Source organism: Chenopodium album, chromosome 4 (genome assembly GCF_948465745.1).
Source record: "Chenopodium album chromosome 4, dcCheAlbu1.1, whole genome shotgun sequence".
NCBI classification, from domain to species: domain Eukaryota; kingdom Viridiplantae; phylum Streptophyta; class Magnoliopsida; order Caryophyllales; family Amaranthaceae; genus Chenopodium; species Chenopodium album.
In genome coordinates, this window is record NC_137837.1 from 9234080 (window position 1) to 9251901 (window position 17822).

The 17822-nt window shown below is 35.5% G+C and overlaps 3 protein-coding genes across 5 annotated transcripts; 1 reads left to right on the forward strand and 2 right to left on the reverse strand.

Moving 5' to 3' along the window:
* Nucleotides 1-818: 818 nt before the first annotated feature.
* On the reverse strand, nucleotides 819-3615 carry LOC145627601 (protein FAR1-RELATED SEQUENCE 6-like). The gene is made up of 4 exons (XM_081679968.1): nucleotides 3011-3615; nucleotides 1409-2300; nucleotides 1072-1308; nucleotides 819-959 (listed from the first exon to the last, which is right to left on the reverse strand). The coding sequence occupies exons 1-4, from the start codon at nucleotides 3613-3615 to the stop codon at nucleotides 819-821; spliced, it is 1875 nt and encodes a 624-aa protein (XP_081536094.1).
* Nucleotides 3616-5246: 1631 nt separating this feature from the next.
* LOC145628850 (DNA excision repair protein ERCC-1-like) lies at nucleotides 5247-13194 on the forward strand. 3 transcript variants are annotated; one of them, XR_014111495.1, is made up of 11 exons: nucleotides 5247-5556; nucleotides 5644-5710; nucleotides 7957-8060; nucleotides 8589-8688; nucleotides 8840-8916; nucleotides 9336-9435; nucleotides 9621-9692; nucleotides 9771-9839; nucleotides 10139-10445; nucleotides 12017-12072; nucleotides 13056-13194. XR_014111495.1 is itself a non-coding variant. In XM_081681269.1 (10 exons), the coding sequence occupies exons 1-9, from the start codon at nucleotides 5273-5275 to the stop codon at nucleotides 10442-10444; spliced, it is 1179 nt and encodes a 392-aa protein (XP_081537395.1). In that variant the 5' UTR covers nucleotides 5247-5272; the 3' UTR covers nucleotide 10445; nucleotides 13056-13186. The 3 variants fall into 3 exon arrangements, 2 of the variants coding, with proteins under 2 accessions (XP_081537395.1, XP_081537394.1); XM_081681269.1 differs by lacking the exon at nucleotides 12017-12072 and having other exon boundaries at nucleotides 13056-13186; XM_081681268.1 differs by lacking the exons at nucleotides 12017-12072; nucleotides 13056-13194 and having other exon boundaries at nucleotides 10139-10874.
* On the reverse strand, nucleotides 12618-16317 carry LOC145628849 (putative serine/threonine-protein kinase PBL7). Its single transcript, XM_081681267.1, has 6 exons — nucleotides 15687-16317; nucleotides 15307-15554; nucleotides 14104-14489; nucleotides 13604-13736; nucleotides 13397-13486; nucleotides 12618-13308 (listed from the first exon to the last, which is right to left on the reverse strand). Exons 1-6 carry the CDS (start codon nucleotides 16015-16017, stop codon nucleotides 13132-13134), a joined length of 1365 nt encoding a protein of 454 aa, XP_081537393.1. The 5' UTR covers nucleotides 16018-16317; the 3' UTR covers nucleotides 12618-13131.
* Nucleotides 16318-17822: the final 1505 nt, after the last annotated feature.

A 17822-nucleotide genomic window follows, 5' to 3' on the forward strand; every position in this document is an offset into this window, starting at 1 on the left:
AATCATGAAAAACATCAGCAACACAAGATTACCTAATCATGAAAAACATCAGCAACACATGCAAATATTCATCAACACAAACGATTGATTGTCCTCCAATTTGTATGAAAAAAGTCAAATGAAATACATACCAGATTTAGATGCATCAACTAGGAGAATTACTTACACCGATACACCGAAGATTACAAATGTGCACTTAAATGCAACTCTGCTGCCATCTTAAATTCTGTACAGCATGAGAACATTGACATGTTAAGAATCGGATGAACAAAACAAGTATAGCAAAATAAAAATAATTAAATAAAAGATCAAACTGCAATTACAATAGGATATAGAGATTAATATATCAAACTGCCACAGTGATAGAAGATAGTGTTTACACCTGCATTACAAAAAGTGTTCAGCTGGAAATGATATAGGGGTACTGCAGCTAGGTTAAATGCCAATGTTTACACCTGCATTACAACAGATTTAAGACATACTTAAATCTTCTATCACTGTGGCAGTCCTAAGCCATAGGTTAAAAGTACAGCCAAATTCAAATAACAAGTTACAAGCTAAAATGATAAAAACTCACCCACCAACCCATAAGCCATCGGTTAAAATTAACAATGACATCAACGCATGCTACTGGAATTTACGAGAACAATACTCTGAGTTCATACATCAACATTAAGCCACCAATAACCAAGGTCTGAACAGAGTCATGCCTACCTAAAGGGTTCTAGTTAAGTACAACAATGATTATATTAGTTCAAAATACAAAAGAAATCACATCTTCCCAGACCCTCTCAAGTACATGTCAATGCTTGGAGTTGTTAAAATGTGTCAGAGGGACCAGACCATCCCACACCATTTCTCATAAGAATATCATCATCCACGGCAACATCTTCAACAAAATCATAATAATTCTCAATGGTGTTCTGGTGTTGGGGGACTGGAGTCCTTTTCCTCTTAGCCTGCAACAATTTTAATGAAATTAAAACTGTGAAAAAAAACATGACCTTTTTTCCTTTCTCTCCTAATTTATTAAATAAAATATATTTAGCAGGTTGTGATATGTTCCCTTACTGGAAGCTTGCCTACGGTTGGTTGCTGGACAGGAGGGTGATGCATCTCAGGTGCAACAGCATTTTTTCCTTTTTTCCCGGTATTCTTCTTGTACCCAGTCTCTGCAAGAGATTTATGCCTTGAACCCTTAGGTCGCCCTCGAGGCTTCTTCCTATATATAGGATCCTTCACTGCTGATTGTACATTGGTGTTCCCTTCTCCTAAAGGCTTAGACACAGACTCGGGAGTGTCATTTGCCTGAGGGATGTTTGATCCAATTTCTGAGGACGGTAAAAGGTTCCTTAATTGGCATGGTGGGCAGACATGGTTGACTTGCAAGAAATTTGTCTCTACTTGCCAGAACTTCTTCGCGTAGTTTTTGGAGAGATTGCACAATTAGATCCACTGTTTCCTTGTCGTGAACTTCAGAAGCAAGGTCACAAATGGGCAGAAACTCCGCCATCAACGTATTGTACGTCTGTACAGCGATATTCTCCGTGGGATCATGGTAAGCCACCTTAACCCGAGTATGCTTCCTACTCACATCTTTTCGCCAACGCTTAAGAACATATTTGGATGGAATATCAAACACCAAATTTTGATCATACACTCGGATGACATGCCTACATAGAATCCCAAAAGTTTCAAACTTCCTACAGTCACAAGAGACCTCCTTTGTAACTGTGTAAAAAAGTACACAATAGAATCTCCTCCTATCAGTGATCACCTCTTCACTTTTCCCTTCGGGAATGATCCAAACCCGGTCCTCAAGTAGATATTGAATCAAGTTCCCTCCCAGAGCAATGTATGAGTCGACAACACTCAATTTGAATCTCCTGGAACTTTGCATCAGTGTAAATCTCATGAAAGAACTTCTCAACATAAAACCACTTACAAGACGTCTACGATATTTGCCACACCTAGCATCTGCCTCATTCTCAGCTTTCACACGTCTCGCCATGGCCCTTTTGTACTTCTCTGGAAATTCGTAAAGCCTTGTTTTCCGATTAACAAACCCGTCAAAGAAACTATTTATGCTTTCCACCCTTTGCGTTGTCTTCATCCCAGCCCAAAAGTGTTCTTTCATAAATGCTGGGACCCACATATGCCTTTCCTCGTACAAATCAGATAACCATTCATTCTCTTCTAACGTATACGTCGTCATTAATTCTCCCCATCTACGCTCAAATTCAGCAATAGTGAAACTTTCATATATGAGGGTCTTAAGTGGACTCTTGAAATCTTCGTAGCTGTACCATGTGCAATGTTGAATTATCAAAATAAACTTAACCATGCATTCACATAGATTTAAAGACTTCAACAGGACATAGATTTAAAGACTTGAACAGGACATAGATTTAAAGACTTGAACAGGACATATTTTAAATTGAAATGGAATGACATCAAACTTACTTTTAAAATGTCAGACCATACAAAATTCACAAACACATTGATTATATGCGACATAAATATAATACATATATAGGAGCCATTTTTATTGTTTACTAAGACCAAGCACATATATAGGAGCCTTCAGACATATATAGGACATAAATATCAGACATAAATATCAGACATATAAATCAGAAATATCAGACATAAATATCAGACATATAAATCAGAAATATATGTTCTACCATGGCCTGCAACAGGGCTTCTCATTAATGGATGATTACCAACTCACTCAAAGTGAATACAGGCAGTATAAAGAAGTTTAATATCAAATAAAATAATTAGTCACAAACCAGGGATGGTATGATCCATGCAAATCACAAGAATACACACAGATATAATAGAACAACAACTGTTTTCAGCCAAAACAACCAAACACAAAATTCAGAATATTGTTTATACAGCAGCAACAGAGTTCTAATTACCAAATAAGTAAAACTAGGAATGTAATACGCAATTTTCAAGTACAAATAAGTTGACATCAAAGCATAAGGAAATTTATACTTACTGTTCGCAACTCCCCAGCTTGTCTGGGAATTTCTTCAATATGTGCCAAATGCACCAACGATGGAGTGCATTAGGCATCACTTCTGCCAGAGGCTTTCGCATTTCCGCTGCTTGATCTGTCAAAATTGCACCCGGTTGTTTGTCACCCATGCATGACAGCCATTGCCTAAAAACCCAAGCAAATGTGTCTGAATCCTCGTGTGAAACAAGGGCACACCCTAACAATATCGATTGGCCATGGTGATTAACGCCTACGAAGTTGGCAAATGGTAGCTCATACTCGTTGGTTAGGTAAGTGGTATCAAAACAAACCACATCACCAAATTCTTCATAAGCAACCCTGCTACGAGCGTCAACCCACATTACGTCCTTCAACCGGCCCTCACCATCTAATCTTTGTGCATGATAGAAATTCTGATTATCCGCTTGCATTTTATCAAAGTAGGCCATCATTGCAGCTGCGTCACCACCTTCCATTTTCAACCGCTTCTTCTTGTAAACTTCATGTTGTAGGTCCTTAACACTTGGAAGGTTATCCACCCCAGTCTGAGTAGCTATACATGCATGTGCTTGTCTTACAGGGAGACCTTCATCAAAGAAATTCATTAATCTCCTCTCACATTGGATGTGTACTTCTTCATTCGATATTCCTTCACCAACTTAGCATCACTTGGTTTTGGGGTATGGTTATCATGTTCATTTTTCACCTTCCTGATAACCCACAGCCCATCATCATCAACACCAGGATATAACTTGGCACCACAATAACATTTCTTAGATGTCCTTTTGGCCCGCTGCAATATATCTTCTCCAATTTCACCGTTAACAACACCGCCAGTGCCACACAACTCCATTGCCTTGGCCCTTTTCTTGGCATCCCTCCTTGCCCTCATATCAGGTGGGCCCCAACACTCACACTTCCATGTTGCACCTCTTCTCTCACCACTCATCTTGGAAAATGCAAATGAAACTCTAGTTACCCCAAAGCCTTTTTGCTCAGCATATTCTTTGTAGTATTGTTCTACATCTTCAAAGGATTTAAATACCATTCCTAACTTAGGAGACTCAACAAAGGAGTACATGCTGACTTGATTGGTTGACACAATGGTCTCCATAGTCTCAATGGTTTTAATTGGAGATAAGGCAGCTAGTCTCTGCTCAGCAGAGTTTGGTACAGTCAGGGGCATACATTCCATGTAGGGAAGTTCCTCACCAGCAACACCACTATAAGATATCACTTGGCCCCTCTCAATATCAGCAGACGACTCTTGGACATGATCACACATTATGCCTTTGCCTTTGTCCACAACAGAATGAAACATTACCGGTGTGTCCTCAACAGAATCAAGCATTATGCCTTTCCCAAGATCACACTCAATCCCCATGGCAAATCTTTTACCCAATTTCACTCCCAATATATTACATAAATCAATCTAATTTCAAACAGAAATTATGACATTTATCGATCAGTCAAATATAATACACATAATATCAAACAGATAAAATATTCAAATTACTGCTTTATACTACCTGGTGATGACACAGTCAATACATTAAAATTCCAAAAGTATAAGAAAAACAGATAAAATACATCACAACCTTCTTACTGACTCACCCTCCGACCGATGACAGACCAACATTCACTCAATTAATGAACAATATATACTACTAGACAAATTCCAACAACATTCCATGAACAACAACAAAGCAGACTACACATAATTGCTTACACATTCAATTCAAGAGAGTTAAAATTTTGGATTTACTCGGACTACTCACATTTTGATTCATATAACACCTAATTAATAAACCCCCAACCCCATATCCTCAACAATGACTAAATCCGATCAACTAGGGTATAAAAAAAACTAGGGTTTTCGAAATCTAACCAAAAAAAATTACCTCTTTTGCTGGAATTTTGGGGTTCCAAACCTTGAACTTCCTCACCGACGGAGCTCCACCACTTTGCGGGAGCCGACGACCCTCCAAGACGTTGCTGGAAATTGAGCCTCCAACCTTGAATTTCGACTCACCCCCTCCACGACCCTCACATTTTCTGTAGATTGAAGAGCATTTCAAAAATAACGGATGCGGAGATGGAAAAATGAAAGATAAAACGGGAACCAAAAATAAACTTAACCTTAGACTTAACGTCAGCGTTAAATGCCAACACACCACCAATTGGATTAAATATTAAAATAATCAGCGAAGTCCTGCGATTTTGCCACTTCAAAACAATCCAGAAAATAGAAATCAATCAATAATGGAAGAAAACCCAGAAGAACCCCAAAATCAAAGGAAGAAAAGCTCAATTGTAATAGAAATCCCATCATATCAAGAAGTTCTTCAGAATAATCAACTTAAATCAACACAACCTTCTCTTTTCACCCCTTCTCAATCCTTCACTCAAGCTTTTGCTTCCATTAAAAAATCCGAATTCTACACTCCTCCTCCTGCTGCTGCTCCCCCTCCTTCTACCTCTAATTCTCAATCTCTCTCTTCATCAAATGCTTCTTCTTCGGCTTCGGCTGTGCCCTCTTCTTCTGGGTATGTTAATTTGATCTGGGTTTCAATTATATTTTTGTGGGTATTTTTTAATTGAGTTTAATTTGTTTGTTTGTTTTTTTTTATCAGGCAAACTGGGGTTTCGAGTAATAATTTTGTTCAGAAGAGTAATGCCATCATTGTCAGCCACAGGCAGGTATTTCTCTGTTTTTTTTTTCCAATTTTTCTGGATTAAATTGCTATATTGTTGCATTTTTCTTAATTGATTTTGTATTGAATAATGTTGTGTTAGATAAAATTAGAATGTAATCAATAATTGAGTTTAATATGTTGAGGAATTGTGGATGTTTGAGAATATGCATAGCTTGTAGTGGGTTTAGTATGCCAACAAATTAAATGAGGCAATGAGAAACTTGTTAGCAGTATTGCAGCATGTATTATTTGTGGAAAAGTGAAGTTCTTTTTGTGCTTCGCCGAAATTCTTATGACGAGTGACAACAGTCTATTTGAGCCGAAGTTCTTGTAAATTTGGGTTTGTGATTCATTGAAATGCTAATGATGTTGAGGTTTCTAGGTCAGGCTTGAATGATTGATAGTTTGGATGAAAGAACTAACCTTGGGATTTCTTTATTAGAAGAATTGCTATTCCAAAAATATGTGGAAAGCTATACAAATATAGGCAATATATAAGTTGTTCTTACTTAGTTTTTTGGGCTTTATTATTTAGATAGCTCAATAAAGGAATAGTAGTTTATGAACATTATAGCTTAATGCTGATGCTAATGATGTTGAAGTTTCTAGGTCAGGGTTGACGCTTTGGATGAAAGAGTTAAACTCGGGCTTTCTCTATTGAAAAAATACTATTCCATAATATATGGGAAGCCATATTAATAGAGTGGAAATTTAATTTATTCTTATATGATGTTTGGGTCTTTTTATTCAGTTTTGACTCCAGAAAGGAAATTTCACGAACAATAGAACTTATTATTGACTCACATCTGTTGAAATACTTCAGTCATTGTGAAGAGATGGTACTATTTATCTCTTAGAAATCAGGACATGAGAGCAGCGCAGGATGCAGGAAGGAGATTGATGGATTTACAATTGACCATATGATGAAAGTAAAAACTGAGGTAGCTGATCAGCTGCCTCAGTACATAGTGTAGTTTAGTGTGTTTATTAGTTATAGTATCATAGGATAGGAAGATTAAATTTCTAATTTAGTACTTTTCATAGGATAAAGAATGGTAGCAGTTCAGGTTTTTTTTGGTTAAGAGAGGTAAGATGAGGGAGGGAATTTATCAATCTCTTTGGTTTATAATAAATTAGCATCGCTATGTCATTCTTTTTCTTGCTCTCTTTTAGGGTTTTGTTGGGGACAGGATTATCTTTTTATTGTTCTCGTATCAATGCTTTGTGAACCTCATGATTAAACTTTCTAGTAAAATGGAATAGATAAGAGCACAAGGCTTGTCCCTGATATCTTTGATGAGGAACAAGGGTTCAGCTTCTATCTACAATATCCCTTAGCTGGGAAACTAAGAAAGGAGCAGTGGATATTTAAGAGGTTTAAGCAAATATTCCTCTGATGATAGATATTCAGTTAGTGGTTAGTAAGGAAGAATGGGAAGATAATTGACCTACAACTTTAAATTGCTGAGGGGCCAGGGACTGATCAAATGTATTGAATCCCCTTGTCGATACTTCACTTCTTTGTACTTTTACCGTTCACCGGCCCTTCCCTACCTTCTTTCTCTGTGCAAACCACATTAATGTTCTATAAGCTGCTATTGTAGGTCTCTGGTGTTCTTGGATTAATATATATTTGGTGTTAGTCATTCATTGCCCTTTTTTTTTTTTTATTATTATTATTATTATTATTATTATTATTATTATTATTTTATTATTTTTTTTTTTTATCAAATGGACTTCTGAAGTTTATCTGATTCTTACGTTTTTCCTTTTTTTTTTTTTTTTACTTGGTGTCCATGGCCTGTTCAAGCGTACTGTTTCCCTATAATGCAAATGCTTAATTATTTATTGCTGGAGATCTAGTGCTCAGACAGTTAGTAGAATTACTTTTTGCTCTTCATTATTATTTTTGGGCTCTGGGAGTTAACCTGGGGAGTGTTCAAGTGTTAGCAACTGACATATATTTAAGCTTTGTAATTTATAATCATTGAGTGGTTTTCTAGCTTATTGCTGTCAATTTAATCTTTAGAGGCTTTAGTCACCATCATCAAGCTGCTGGCGAAATTTTTGCTTAATTTGGTAATTGTTCATAACAGTTGCTTATATTTTGCCTCAGTCCTCAGTCATTAAAATTCCTTTTTCAAGGACATTTCTTCAAAGGGATGAAGGAAGTGATTGGTTGGTTCTAATGGAATTAAGGACTTCTAGAAGTTTGAGAATCTAACTTTATGTGTCAATTTCCTTTTGCAGAAAGGAAACCCTCTGCTCAAGCACATCCGAAATGTAAGGTGGAATTTTGCAGAAGTTATTCCTGACTATGTTCTGGGGCAAAATTCTTGTGGTCTTTATTTAAGGTTGGTTAAAACATTTTTTCCTTATGCAAATCTTCTCTTTAGAAATAACCTTGGGGCCTTGGGTGGTTACAATTTTACAAGGTGGTGTTTGGATAGGAGTTTCATGTAAACAATGCGTCTTCAAGTAAATTGTCGATGTCATGACTTTTATTTTCAATGTATCCCTTTTGACATATATTCTCGCTATTTTTGCACTGAAGTTACCTACTTACCTCACAGGAAAGCTGATATTTCACATTTAAATATCGGCAGATGCTTAATATTATCTCTGGTATACTGTATTTCCTGTTATCGCGACATAATAATATTAAGAGATTGGCATGAGTTCCGTCAATCTTCATGTATGCCAAGCTGCGAATGCATATCTTGTTTATTTAATGACTGGTCTGAATGGAATTTAATCATTTAAGTGAAAAATCGCTGACTTATTCTAGTTTAGTTTATCATACGGATTTTTTTTTTTTTTTTGTTACTTTCTATCATCTTTTCATTGTGTTAATGAAATTCCTAGAATTTAATATTGTGCAGTCTCCGCTATCACCTGCTTCATCCAGACTATCTTTATTTTCGTATAAGAGAACTACAGAAGAACTTCAGACTTCGTGTGGTGCTATGTCATGTTGATGTGGTAAGCTACTAGATTGACTCAGTAACTTTTTAACCTTGGTCAGGTTGATGTATGTTATGGTTCTTATGGAATATAATTATATGGCAGTGTCATTTACATATATTATGACTGCTGTAATAATTGTGTCCGACATTATGATAATGGTTTTCAGGAGGATGTAGTCAAGCCTTTGCTTGAAGTCACAAGAACCTGTCTGCTTCATGATTGCACTCTTCTCTGCGCTTGGAGGTAAGCATAAAGCACTTCTTAAAATATATCCTTTTAAAGCTCTTTAGGGGAGTTAGATTCTATTTTTCTTGGGATATATTCAGTTTTCATGGTCACACAATGGCACTGATGTTTTGGTGAATGCCTCCTACTCCACTCCCCCAAAATTCTTCTAAATTTGGTTGTTCTGGAGTATCTCTTTTCCTGGGATGATAGAATGCTGCTGTCTTCCTTTATGTAACTATTATATTACTAGTGTGTGTCAACATGACCAATAGTTTTCATTTCACTCAATCCCCATAAATCCACTTCAGCAGCACCTTTGCATGACCTGTTAAGCAAAATTTAGTTCTATATATGATGTATATTGATCCACATGCAGGCTTATACTAACTTTGATTTATAATTTTCCTGCCATTTCCATTCTTTGTGTATATCAGCTTGGAAGAATGTGGTCGATATTTAGAAACGATTAAAGTCTATGAGAACAAGCCAGCTGATATCATTCAAGGACATGTGGACTCTGATTATTTATCAAGGGTATGTTCCATCTGGGATAATTCTCTCCACAAATTAATAGTGCTTTGATCCATATATATATAAAGCAGCCGAGTTAAAAGGCTCTTAATTTGTCCTTAAACAGTATAGTATCTTATGAAAGCATATAATAGTGTGGGGAGATGTTTTTGTACAAAATTTTTACTGAACCGCATATCTGGTTGCAGTTGAATCATGCCCTTACTGCTGTTCGACATGTTAACAAAACTGATGTAGTCACTCTTGGTTCCACATTTGGGGTAGGCAAGATGATCAATTTTGTTATAGATAAGTTTTTCTTGAAGGCGATTTTCTAATGGTTTTATTGCACTTTATAGTCTCTTTCTCATATCATGGATGCTTCTATGGAAGATCTAGCCCGTTGTCCTGGCATTGGGGAGCGTAAGGTACTTTCAAGTCTTGTCAATATTATTCATCTTCTTGATCCATAGTAACATTAAATGATTTTCATGCCGTCAGTTGCAATTAGAACAGGCTTTATTCTCCAAGTCTCGAATTTGTTAATCTCAGTTCTTTCAAGTTTCTCCTTAAGTAGAGTTATAGTTTGCACTCAGCAACTTTATCAAAATTCTTCTCCGCTTACATTTTCTCCTTTCTCTCTGTGTGGTGATGTGCTTTTCTGACATGGAGTCAAAGTCCAAATTTTGAAGGCACCATTGACTAACATATCTTGTTGATCAATTAGGTTAAACGTTTGTATGACACCTTTCATGAACCTTTCAAACGTGTGGTGCCAAACCGCTCTGAAGCCCCTGTGCAGAATGATCCAACTCCAACCTCCTTAGAAAGCGAACCACCAGGTGTTGAGAAGAAATCAGAAGACACTAGCAAGCGTCAGAAAAAAGACCCAGAAGTGATCTTAAAATCAGCTTTGTCTGCAGCCTTTGCAAAATATTCAGATAAACTTGGAAAGAAAAGCACTGCATCAGATAAGGAAAGTGGTGAGAGCTCAAACATCCAAAAAGAATCGGAAGCTGATTCAGAAATTTGAAGTAAGAATCTTTACATCTGAAATTTCTCTTGGTGATTGAGTCTTGGCATAGACCCCCCGAAAGTTTTGTGGTATCATTACCATCTGGTGTTTTGGTTTTATGAGCTGGTTTTTTCTGGACTGATATAATAGTTATGTAACTATATCTGATTTGTAGCTTTAGCTTAGATTATGTTAGTTGATGTAAACGTCAGTTAAGGAAGTAATGCATCTTTACAAATGTAAATGTAGGCTTAGAATGTTTTAGTAGGAAATTTCCTCTGCTGATTGGCATATAACAAGCTGCAGCATGCATTTAGAGCACATGACATGGTCCCAATAGTGGCAGTGACATTTAACATGGATTTTATATTGCTTTGGGCTATAAATTACGGAGTATACCGAAAGACTCAATTATAAATGTAGCATTGTATGATTAGTTTTTTTCAAATGTATGTTGTATACTCCCTTTGTCTCTAAATAATCACCCTCAATTGGTTCGGGTCAACATAAATGATTTTGAATGAAATTGGCATAATAATTCACAATTCTTGTACCCTTCAAAGTTTAATTAATATCTTTGTTGTCACACGTCGCCCTTCTTTGGCATCCATGCCTTCTTGGTTCGGGTTTTTAAAGCCAATTATTATGAGAATTAATTATTTTTTTTCAATCATGAGTCGATATGGTTATTTCAAGCTATTTTGACAGAGGTCTATATCAATATAGGTTATCACATCTTTGCTTCTAGCCTCAGCAATATTTACCTTGTCTTCTCTTTTGGTTTTACTCACTTCACTTGTTACTTTCATCTAAATCAGTGGTGTTCAGCAGATCAGCATATTGTTTTGATGGTGAAATGTCACCCGACATTTTGTCATTTTCATGTTTGGTTTTGCGCATAGAATTTTTTTTTTTTTTCTCCACAGTTTCACTTTGCTTTCATATAGATCCTGGGTAGATGTGTTAGTATGTTACATCCAATACCTTAAGGTTTTTCATGAGTGTTTATAACAATCTTGTAAAAAATTTCTACGAGGATTATATTTTGAAGACAACTTTTGTAGCATAGCTGAAAACCTAATCGTTGTCATTGCCGCAACATGATGCTCGTCTTCAGTGGACAAACAGTTAAGCATTGTTATAATGCTGCGTTACACAAATTACCTTAAACTCGTTGGTAACTTCACCAGAATTTAGCTGTTATTTGCAATTTCGACACAGAATTTACTACTTGTATCTGACTGCTGATGTTCTAACTTTTGCTAAGTACAACATAGAATTTTTTACAGTTTAATTTGTTATTGAATGATAACTAAAATTCTCCTTCTGATTCATCTGTATGCTAACTTTACAATTGTTTGCGTTCATTGAATTCCTTTGTTTCTCCTTAAAATCGTTTTCTGAGATGAATAACCGTGGTTTATTGTTTGAATCCTTTAGACAAAATAGTAAATGTCTGATTGATTGTACAAGTTACAAAATTTAGCCCGGCATGAAACCTTGTACGTGCTAACTGCCAGGCCTATTTTCTGCTAAAATTTACAGTTGTAGTAATGAACTGATTTATACTTCTTTGTTGTCTATATGTAGGGACTAAAAACATTGTAAGGTTGTATTCATTCAAGATTCTTTTGGTGAAACGATAGGTAAGTTTGAGATCTGACAATTACAATATGATATTAAAGACAAATTTCTCCTGTTAATTGATGAATAAGAGGAAAGGAATATTTTCTTATTTGCCTTTTTTTCATCGCATAAATTTGTAAATTAGGAATGGTTTTGAATTATTGGATTTCATTTCAAGGTTGATTTTGGTTTACTCGGTTGGGTCATATTTGTGTGTATTGCCATTTATCTTAATGTGATTATTAGTCACAAATTGAGACGTGTAATCACAGTACAGTTTAAGTTTGGGTCAATTAATCAAATACGAATCAGTTTTTTCACTAGTTAATACTTATATGTGTTAGTAATGCACCCCTTGTTTGATAGTGACTTTCATAATTGATAGCTTATTAGCTTGATATGTGTTTCTTGCGAGCCTGTGCTCCCAGTATTTTTTCCTCGTTACCTGTTTCTTTGTTTTATTGGCATTAGAGGTCCGCGTTACATAAAATAGACAGCCCCTGTTAATATGTGAATTTGACTGTAATCAAATAATAACAGACAACTGATGGGAGAACACACTCGATTGGTTACCTATTAGTGTTTTCTCTTATTGCAGATCAAACTAAATCAAATTGCTTTAAGAACTGTAAATTCAAACAGCTATGTCTATAAGAGCTGGACATATTTTTCTTCGAACTTTCCTTATTCTATACTTAAGCTAAAGCTTACAGAATGATAAACCATTGTAGTATTCATGTACAGCATTAAATTATCAGACTCCACAACTTGTTTTTCTTTTGACTCGGTCTAACTCTCAGGTACATGGATTGGAAGCTATACTGTGAGTCTAATGCTGTTATCTTGAATTATTCCTGGTGTTGAAATGCATGGTCATGCTGCTCTTTGAACTGTGTGCTCCTCTTCATAATATACTCTGCAATGTGAATCTTTCCAATAATCCTGATTTTGGCCGTGTTCATGTATTTGCATGCCAATTTTAATCTTGATCATTGGCTTGTAGGAGAAAAAACGAAGTGCAGAAATCTCCATCAGATTAAAAAGAATGTAAACCAATTTTTCCCTAGAGAAGTCATTTACTATGACAAAGACGGCCTCTGAGACCTTGGACTGACGAAATTAGTGAGATATCTGGATGAACTTGAAGGAGCAGATGAAAGATTTTTCACCAAAGGGATTAAAGACTGCACAACATCCGTCATCAAAGGTCTGTAATCTGGCTCTACTTGTACACAAACAGCAGCAATCGCTGCAATCTGTAGAAAAAACGATGAAGTAGGATCATTTAATTAGCTTTGCTGTCGCATAATCATTATTTTAAGCTAATGAAACATATTCTCTGACCTGAATTATATCCTTTTGGGAGTATTGCCCTTTTAAATTTGGATCAATCATTTCCATTACCTTCTGTCTGTGAGTTAATCTTGGAAGAGCCTAAAATTGAAAGAACTAGTCAGTTTTAATCAGCAAAAATCAAATATAGTCAGTAGTAATCACTTCAGCATCGTTAAAATCAGTTGAGGGTCTAGTTAGTCACTACTAAATACTAACCCAATCGACAAGGACATGTTCTCCTGATGGACGCCTTGTATCTACGGGTACACGTCCTGTAATGAGCTGTAAAAGAACAACCCCGAAGCTGTAAACATCTGATTTTGTGGTCAGCTTCCCTGTTGAAGCGTACCTGTAGAACTAAAATTAATTAGAGAGTGAAACTCCCAAGATACCAAGAACAGAAGATCACATGATATGATAAATAAATAGGACTAGTCATTATAAATGTTTAGCATTTAGTGTGTCCTTACTTATTAAGACAACATTCTAATTTCCTTCCTTTTTTATAGGTGAAGATTAGCATATTGTCCTTAGTATGATTCTTTAAGCTTCATAAATGCTATTCAGGATAATGTTAAGCCTTACATGTATACTGTAAGGACCACATTGCATTATTAGAGACTCGTAGTTTTCAGTTATATGGTTAAGAAAGTGATGCATGAGAATACAGCGGGGGGTGGGGTGGGGTGGGGGTGAGGAGAAGGAAAAGCACCCACTCTGGAGCCAGGTATCCGGTGGTCCCTAAGACGCGAGTTGAAATCTGACCGTTGATCTTATTAGAACCTGTCTTAGCCAAACCAAAATCAGACACCTTAGCCCTGAAGTTATGGTCCAATAGAATGTTGCTGCATTTGAAGTCCCTGTGGATTATGGAAGGTGTTACATGCTCATGAAGGAACTCGAGGGCACGAGCACAATCAAGGGCAATACGCAGTCGAGTGCCCCAATCCAATGGCTGAGGGTATGTGTGAGGTGAATGTAGGTGCTGCTGTAGGCTGCCGTTGGGCATAAATTCAAAGATTAGGAGCCTGTGATTTTGGTCCGCGCAATAGCCAAGTAGCTCAACTAGGTAAGGGGATTGTAAACGGCTTAGTAGGTCCACCTGCCCATAGAAAAGTTATCTTATTAATTCTCAAACCATGTGAATAGTTGATGAGGCTTCATAAATGCAAATTCATATGGATACAAAATAGGCACATAATCTAGTTATTCTTTACTGAGGTTTACTTAACTTGAGGAGAAAATGACAAAATATAGTAGAGCACAAGTCAAACCCCTAAGAAATTCTCTCTCTTTTAAACTAAGATTAGGACTTTATTTAATAGACAAAAATATCTTTAAGTAAAGCTTAAGTCCCTTTACAATAAGATAAGTACTTGTCATTAAATTTAATAATCCTGTATAGGTTGTTATCATTAGATTCTTGCTATTGAAAAAAGAAAACGCTACTACCTATATAGTTCAAGGTTATGAATAAGAAACTTGAGTGGCTAATAATAGATATTTAATAACGCCAATCAACCCGTGTTTTTGTCACTAATATGAGTAATATCTATAGTTGTCCTACATGCTATGTTTGTGAATCCTGTTATTCTTCCTAGGCTGATTAGGGTCATAATGTTATAATTGGTCAATAACTCAATAACACAATTAAATTATACTTTCATAAGAAATTTTATTTCAAATCTATTGATTCAATATCAATTTTCTTTATATTTCTCTCACGAGAGTTGTCAACCTTACAAGAATCGATACAATTAGAACATTCTGACATCAGCTAATCTATCATTCTATCCTGCTGTTTGTATTGATAAAGAAAAAAGAACAAAGGAAACATCATATGAAATTATGAATAGATATCTTAAAAATGGAATAAGAAATGAAAGGCCAAAAAAGAATTAAATGAAAGGCAACCTTACCTCTATTCTAAAAGCACGCTCTCCTTGCTTGCCATTGCTGTTCACCATCTTAATTGCTGTTACAGTCCCATCTCCTAGAATCCCTCTGTACACCACCCCATAACCTCCGTGCCCAATCACATTCGCCTCGTTGAAGTTATTTGTTGCCATTTCCAGCTCCTTGTATGTGAATACTTGTACACCTTTTTGTTTGAATTGTGATGATGTACGCCTTGAGCTCGGGTTTGACATATACCCATTCTTCACCTCTACTCAGTTATCATGAATCAGTACATCTTATCAGATTTTAATTGACGGTCTGACTAGTGAAATCTTAAAGAAAGTAACAATTTATAACACTGAAGAATGAAATTTAATAGAGTAGTGAACATTGTTGTTACCTGGACTGCTTTCAGTAAAACTGATGGCAGTATCAGCAGCAAACTTGCAGCTGTTGTCGCTGTTGCTGTTGCTGTTATAATTGTTACACTTCGATGACCTCCTCTGTCGTCGAAGTAGTATAATAAGAACTACGATGAAGGAAAGGAGAATAAGTATGAAGATAGGTATGACAATCAGGAGAATGGAAGTCAGGGAAAAACTCCCCTGATTACTCTGCTTATCATCATAGTTTCCGGGTGGCGAATGGTGAAACGAGTGTTCACCACCGCGGTAGTTGGCTGCAGCACTGTCAGATGATTCTGCAGAACCAAGAATGGAGGAAGTTTCCATGACAAAAATGGGAAGTACAAAAGGCAGAAGATTGGTTAAAAAAGAGATTTTTATTTTTTGCAGAAAATATGATGATTATGGACTGATATCTGCTGGAAAAATTCTGATGTAACTTTCTGTTAAGTAAGCACAGAAAGCAATGTATGAAATATAAAGAAGAGGAGAGAGAAAGTAACAGATTTGGTAAGAAGAGGAATGAGGGGTGTATGTATAGTTGTAGTGTATTGCCTTAGTAGGAGGTCATCCTACAAGTTTAAGGCACATGAATATCTTAAGACTTTTTATCTATCTTCTCGTGAGCATAAAAAGAGGGTTATTTGATTTAATAAAGTTAGTTTTTTTTTTTTTTTTTTTTTTTTTTGAAACCTAATAAAGTTAGTTTTAGTTTGGCTGTTCTTTTGTTATTTGGCTTTGGAATAGTCTTTGTCTTTGATAAGGAATAGACGTATTTTGGTCTAATTCTTTTGCAGCGATTTGTGAAACTGCAAGTAGTGAATGTATCATCTTAATCAAGTTTAGTTCAAGTGAGTCATTTGTCGAATAATTTGTTACAATGTACGGAGTACAATAACTCTTAACTCAAGAAAATAATTTCCTTAAAATACTCTCGATGTCACAATTAATTGGTAAAGTTAAAAAAAAAAAAAAAGGTTATAATTTGTGTTAGGTTTGACCTTAAGCATTTGCCGTGATAGATAAAAAATTAAAAAATTAAAAAAAAAAATTAAAAAAATTTGACATATTTAATGGTAAACAACTAACCAATGCATGTGAACGCCCACATTATGCCTTAATTTTTCACATTCTTCAAATCTATCTTCATATTTGAAAGCATATGAATTTTCCTTAATTTGTTAAATTGTGTTAATTAGGTTTTCAAAATCATCGTATTACAGTATTTGGCTGTTTAAATCTTCAACTTAATTTTGTGATGGAGTGTCACTGGACCAGTCGTTGGAAGGGACCATGAAAAAGAGATCCATTGAGCAATCAATACCATTAAATACACCTATAAAAAGAATATAATCATGTAGTAGTATTGTAAAGTTACCCATTATTCTAAATTCATACTTTAACCAAACATCAAATAATAAAGCATAAAATTTCATACTAGGTTGGATATGAAATATAAACCTTTATTACAATGCATAACTTATTCTAACATAATCGAAATATTTTCTCAAAAAACTTATTATTAGAAGCATTAATTTAACTAAAAAAAACTCTATAGGTAATATTAATGTTGATCTTATTGTAGGAGAAAGTAAGCTCAGCCTTAGTACCACCTTGAAGTTGCCTATGTTGAACATAATCATCGGCCACATATATGTCATATAAGTCAGAGGATCTTGAGTCTTGAGACTGTAACACCATATATGTTACATAACCTGTTTCTGTGTCATTCACTTGTATATCTGTTGCTCCACGTTCCCTAAGTTCATCCCTCTTCTCCTTAGTCAAATTGTCCATGAAACAATCTTTTGGAAATGAAAACCTTTTTTTCGACCCGTCGTATGTTGCTTCATACGTACGACTCATGATGATTAATTGGGGTTAAATCTTAAGTGTGTACAAGTATTGTTTATGTGAGAGTTAAGGTTGTATTCGTGTATGTTCCAATTTAATTATTTCAACTTTATTTATATGACCAGCGTACTCAACTTCACATTACGATTTATTTACATAAATAACATAATTTTATTTATGTATAGATTACAAAATATGGTTAAAATATGAGTGTATATTCTGAACATGACAAATTTGAAAGAATGTAAGAACTAAGAAGTATGTACTTTAAAAATTAG